General features: G+C 40.7%; 1 protein-coding gene across 4 annotated transcripts in view; it reads left to right on the forward strand.

Moving 5' to 3' along the window:
• The window catches only part of FMR1 (fragile X messenger ribonucleoprotein 1), a 102993-nt gene extending 97299 nt beyond the window's left edge, over positions 1 to 5694 (forward strand). For all 4 annotated transcript variants that reach the window (XM_073599266.1, XM_073599262.1, XM_073599264.1 and 1 more), the window contains one exon: positions 5243 to 5694. In XM_073599266.1, coding sequence (XP_073455367.1) covers positions 5243 to 5404 — 162 coding nt within the window. In that variant the 3' untranslated portion in view covers positions 5405 to 5694. The remainder of the gene's footprint in view (positions 1 to 5242) is intronic.
• The last annotated feature ends 306 nt before the right edge of the window (positions 5695 to 6000 follow it).

Consider the following 6000-nt stretch of genomic DNA (forward strand, 5'->3'; position numbering starts at 1 on the left):
TGCCACTTACATTTCAAAATGCTATAGTCAACACCAACACAACCAGCCTGTTCGATTTGTCCTGCACACCGCTCGGTCTGAGCCAGCGCGCGCTCCAATGGCCGAATGTTCAAACCAGAACAAAACTTGTAAATGACGTCACATATAGCGGATGTGCAGCCTCAATGCACTTCACTTGTCAGCTTCATCAGGAAGCTCACTATCCACAATTTTACCACTTGTCAGTGGTGTATGTGAAGATCTCCTATTTAGAATAATAGAGCCTCATGAAACCTCAAAGACAGCATCTAATCAGTTGCAAGTTAGTCATTTCCTAATAGAAGCCATTCCATACCTAAATACACCATAACCCCTTTACAACCGCATGACATACATACTGTATGTGGTTTCAAAAAGTGTGGTTTCAAAGAAGTGCGCTTTAATCCTGGATGTCGCATTAGTGTTTCCGTGTTTGTGCTAAAGGTATACCTCGATCGCGCACGCCCAGCACTGAAAACAAGCTGTCAGTAATGGCTCTGGACCGCTTCTAACAATCGAGAACTAGAAGAACTAGCTCTCGATTACATGGTCGCTGTGATAGCCTGTGATTGGTTATCACAGTGATCATTCATTCAAGCTCATCCCTATGTTGTTTCTCCTCTGTAAAGAGGATGCAATGTGTCTTTTCCACCTGCTAGAGGTAAAGTCTGTACAAAAAATAAAAAATATCTCAGGGGAAAACGGTGTTTAGTGTAAGTTAGTGTCATTGTTAGAGTCGGTATCAGTGTGTCATTTGGTGTCAGTGTTAGCAGCAGTCTTGGGGTCACTGTGTTTTTGGTAAAAAAACAAAAAAAAAGGTTTTATATTTTAGTGTTCAGTGTGCTCAGGTAGCCAAAAACAAAATACTAGTTTCTTGGCACTACTATGGGGGCAAAGAACAAATAATGCACGCATCGCTACGATCGTCAGGTGTAGGAGAATTTTTTATTCTGCAGGTTTATAAAAAAAAAATGTCATGGTAACGGCATAAAAAAATGCAGCTAAAGTTTGCTATAAAGAGTTATACTTTTATAATAAAACAAGATCAGGATATAACCATTAACATTTACCACAAATTAAAGCCCAATCTCTTCTGAAAAAAATCAAAGTAAGATCCACCTGGATACTCTAAGTGGTTGCAATCATATGTACATTTTTACTAATATTTGCCAAAGTTGATAAATTGGGTTTGGGTGCTTGTTTGTTTTGACCTTAAAGTACTAAACCCACAACAGTAAAATCGGTCTCTTTATGCAGTAAAGTATGCTTGTTATATTTACAGTGAGACCTAAGGGGTAATCCTCTGCATTGTTTAAAAAAGGCTGTTTGATCCTGTCCTCTTATTCCACTGTCCTCTAACCATCTCCAGATAAGAGAGAGCCTTTGGAGTTACTCTGCAGTTTGGTGTGTATTGCGAGGGTGCATGTGATCAGCACAGGGCCAATCAGCACTCTCCAGACAGAGGGTCAGGGGTCCTGCGGCCTCATAGGACAGTCAGAGTAGAATGAAAACTCCTCCTACAAGCTTTAACCAGACACTGATAGAAGTCAGGAGATTGTTATATGGTCCTGAGGGGAAAAGGTATTTAGCAATTTATATTTACAAAAATAATTGCATTACCATGCTCTGTGTACCATGGGAGACCAGATATAGTGACTGCAAGGTCCTGGGTTTAGTAACACTTTAAAGAGCCTATGAAGGGGTTAAAGTATGCCTTGCAGGAAAGTAACAGTGTTTTCTAAATTTTTCTCCTACAACCGTAGGCCTCATGCACATGGGGTGTCTGTGTAAGCCCCTCTAAATGCCAGAACTCCTGGCAGGAAAATGCTGCTTTAAAAAAAGGCCACTGCCTGGGAGATGAGGCTATGCGGAAATCCCTTTCCTATTCATATAACACTCTACTTGCTCATACATCCCAGCACGACCTCTCGTACCTGAGGAAATGGGAGAGGGACCTAAACGTCACGTTCACTGAAGACCAAAAGATCCGCATACTCACTTTCGCTCACAAGTCCTACTTATGTAGCAAGTATCAAGAAATCACCTATAAAATCCTGATGCACTGGTACAGGACCCCCACTGTGCTAGCGACTATATTTCCAGGACATAGTTCACTGTGCTGGCAATGTGGCACGCAGAGTGGCACATTGCTGCACATCTTCTGGGAGTGCTCAGTCCTGACTCCTTTCTGGAGACAAGTGCTACAGATTATTCACAAGCTCACTGACGTCGCTCTTCAGGATAACCCGGCAGCAGTTCTTCTAAATCTGACTCCTTTGTCCAGAAACAGATATCGCAAATCTCTTTTGATACACCTCCTGAGTGCAGCCAGAGCGTGTGTCCCCAGTACATGGAAGCAACAGGCCCCACCGACCGTGTCACAATGGTTTGCAAGGGTTTGCGACATTCAGCGGAATGAACAGCCCACAGCTGCCCTGGGGGAACACAACACCCGTTGGGTACACTGGAACCTTTTCCGATATTCAGCGGAATACAAGTCTTACATCTGAGTATCCTGTCTTAGGATAATTTAAAGTATCGGATCGTGGGCCCTGCCGAAGCTCTACATCCCCTCCTTTCCCTACACCTGCCCTTTTCTGTTCCTCTCTCTCTTCTCTTCTCTTTTTGTTATTTCTTCTTTTCTCATCCTTCCCCCCATTGACCTCCTATTTTTTTTTTTTTATTATTATTATTATTATATAAATGAAAAACTCTCACGGATTGCGGAAAATGTCTGATATTATTCCCACTATTCCAGTGATTGGAACTATATACTACGAGTAACACAACGTTGGAACTTAGTCCCCTAAAGGGAGACTCTCCCCATCGGTTTTGTCCATTGGTCATATCTGTGGTTTTTGTTGGTTTAGAGGTTTCCCCTGTTGTTTTGGTGAAACTGTGGGATGAAACAGCGGGAGCAACTTTGAACTACAGTTCCCTGCTAACCCTTTCATGACTAAGCCTATTTTTGAAATTTGGTGTTTACAAGTTAAAATCCGTATTTTTTGCTAGAAAATTACTTAGAGTTCCCAAACATTATATATATTTTTTTAGCAGAGAATCTAGAGAATAAAATGGCGATTGTTGCAATATTTTTTATCACACGGTATTCGTGCAGCGGTGTTTTAAACGCAAATTTTTGGAAAAGGGACACTTTCATGAATTTTAAAAAATCCAAAAACTGTAAAGTTACCCCAATTTTTTTATATAATGTGAAAGATGATGTTACGCCGAGTAAATAGATACCAAACATGTCACCCTTTATAATTGCACGCACTCGTGGAATGGCGACAAACTACGGTACCTATGAATTTCCATAGGCGACACTTTAAAAATTTTTTACGGTTACCAGGTTTGAGCTACAGAGGAGGTCTAGGGCTAGAATTATTGCTCTCGCTCTGACGATCGCGGCGATACCTCACATGTGTGGTTTGAACACCGTTTACATATGCGGGCGCGACTTCCGTATGCGTTTTCTTTGCTGCGTGAGCTCGCGGGGACGGGGGTGCTTTAAAAAAAAATGTTTTTTTTCTTATTTATTTTATTTTTATTTTTGGAAATTGTGTTTTTAAAAAAAAATAAAAATTTGATCACTTTTATTGCTCTCACAAGGAATGTAAACATCCCTTGTGACAGTAGCTGCGTGAGCTCGCGGGGACAGGGGCACTTTAAAAAAAATTTTTTTTTTTTTTATTTATTTTATTTATTTTTTTACTTTATAAATTGTGTTTAAAAAAAAAAAAAATTTTTTTTTTTACTTTTATTGCTGTCACAAGGAATGTAAACATCCCTTGTGACAGTAATAGGTGGTGACAGGTACTCTTTATGGAGGGATGGGGGGTCTAAAAGACCCCCCATCCCTCCTTTACACTTCAAAGTATTCAGATCGCCGAAAACGGCGATTCTGAATACTGTGTACTTTTTTAAATTCGGCGCCATTGGCAGCTGAGTAAACGGGAAGTGACGTCATGACGTCGCTTCCGCGTTTACAACGAGAACGCTGGAACGAAGCCGCTCACAGCTTCGTTCCAGCCCGCCCCCAGCCGCCGAAGGTACCCGATTGGACACAGCGGCGGGAGGCAGCGGGGGGGATGTCCCCTCCCGCTCCTCCGGTATAACAACCGAGCGGCTTTTAGCCGCATCGGTTGTTATACACGGGTAGCCGATCACCCGCTGTAAACAACGGTACCGGGATGATGCCTGCAGCTGCGGGCATCATCCCGGTATAACCCCGGAAAGCCGAGTACGCATATCTGCGTACGGTCGGCGGGAAGGGGTTAACATAACCTAATAGTTGAAACCGAAATACTGCCTCATTTATGTACAAAAAATGTTTAATGAGTTTGTATCATTTCTTGGTATTAAGAGAAACGGATGACATGCTTCTTATCATTTCTTTTTGTTTAACCTGCAATCCCTAAATAAAGATTAAAAAAAAAAAAGCCACGTATTGCACATGCCTTTTTTTGGAGCATCTAACATTTGAGCGTTAATGCATTCTATTAGCCAGAATATTCATTTATTCTGGTCATTGGAATGCAATAACACTCACACGCTAGACACGCCTAGCATTTAAGAGCGTTTAGCATTTTTCTGCTTCTCAGCTCCTCTCCCGAACTCTTCTTTGGTGGGGGGTTTTTTCAGCCTGTTAAAGCTCCTCTTCTAATGTGCCTGTAAATGTCTATGTATGGATGAACACATAGGAATACATGAAGGCGCTTTTACAGGATGAAAATGGAAACGCTGAAAGCTTATGAAAGTGGTTTTTTTTTTAAGCACTGTGTGCATATCAGCACTGAAAGTGAATTTGTATGAACATAAATCCAGAAAGCTGCTAATGATAACTTTTAAAGGTGCCAGATCTGACCTGGTTAAAGCTCGCAGTCGGTGAGATTTAAAAGGACTAAACTCCTGTCCCATTACTTTTCCAAGGTCAGATGAAATGTTAACAAATTCGATAAACAATAAATGCTGAAATACTTTTGTGTATTAAAATCTATGCTGTAGACCTCTGCAAATTTGCATTCTACTTCCCTGGTGGGTTGAAATTAAGAAGTTCAGCAGGAAACGTCTATTGCATGGATGACAGAGAACTAAAAGAAAGCGGCAGATAGATGCACAGCCAAATTTAATTAGTCAATTCTGAGTTAATTTTTGGAACAAAACATTGAAATCACAGGAAGGTTAATTTCAAAGTTCTTATTATTTCTATCTGTATTTTCAGATCCGAATCGACTGCAATAACGAGAGAAGTGTACACACTAAAAGCTTGCAGAACACGACTGTCGAGGGCACCCGACTTCGCACGGGCAAAGACCGCATTCAAAAGAAAGAGAAACCTGAGGCTGTGGATGGCCAGCAAATGGTGGTCAATGGTGTACCATAACTTTTACATGTCTACCGTCAACCCTATACAGTCTAAACAAAGTCTAAAAAAGATGCATCATATTTCACATTCTAGAAGCCTGGTAGGCCAAAGACAAATAGGCAAGAAGACACGGAGCATGACACAAGCGTTCCTGTTAGCCTTATTTTGTTAGTATTGGCAAAGTCAGGCATTGGAAACGTATTTGCATTAATTATCAAAACCTCCGAGGCTTTCAATACATATTGCACTTGACTTTAAGAAAAAAATATTTTTTGTTTAAAAGAGAAAATAAATGAAAAAATACTAAACTGTGTGTTGGTATAATTGTGTTCAGTTGCACTATTTTTCAGGCAGCTGATTAGTAAGAAAGAAGCAAAAATGACAGCTATAATTCAAATTTCAGTGTGAGTAGACAGTTCATAAGCTGGGCTTGTTTTACCAATTATGCAGTATGCCTTAAAGTAAGGCTTTCTTACAAGAAATATATATGTGCTGTTGCTGACCTGAAAATTTGAGTTGCCTGGCTGTTTCAGTACTTTCTAAATCCCAGATAAGTATGCAGATCAGGAAAGTCAGAGAGGAAAGCTGTCTGACTTGTTCTGTGTTAGTGACTC

Source organism: Aquarana catesbeiana, linkage group LG09, assembly GCF_042186555.1.
Source record: "Aquarana catesbeiana isolate 2022-GZ linkage group LG09, ASM4218655v1, whole genome shotgun sequence".
NCBI classification, from domain to species: Eukaryota; Metazoa; Chordata; class Amphibia; order Anura; family Ranidae; genus Aquarana; species Aquarana catesbeiana.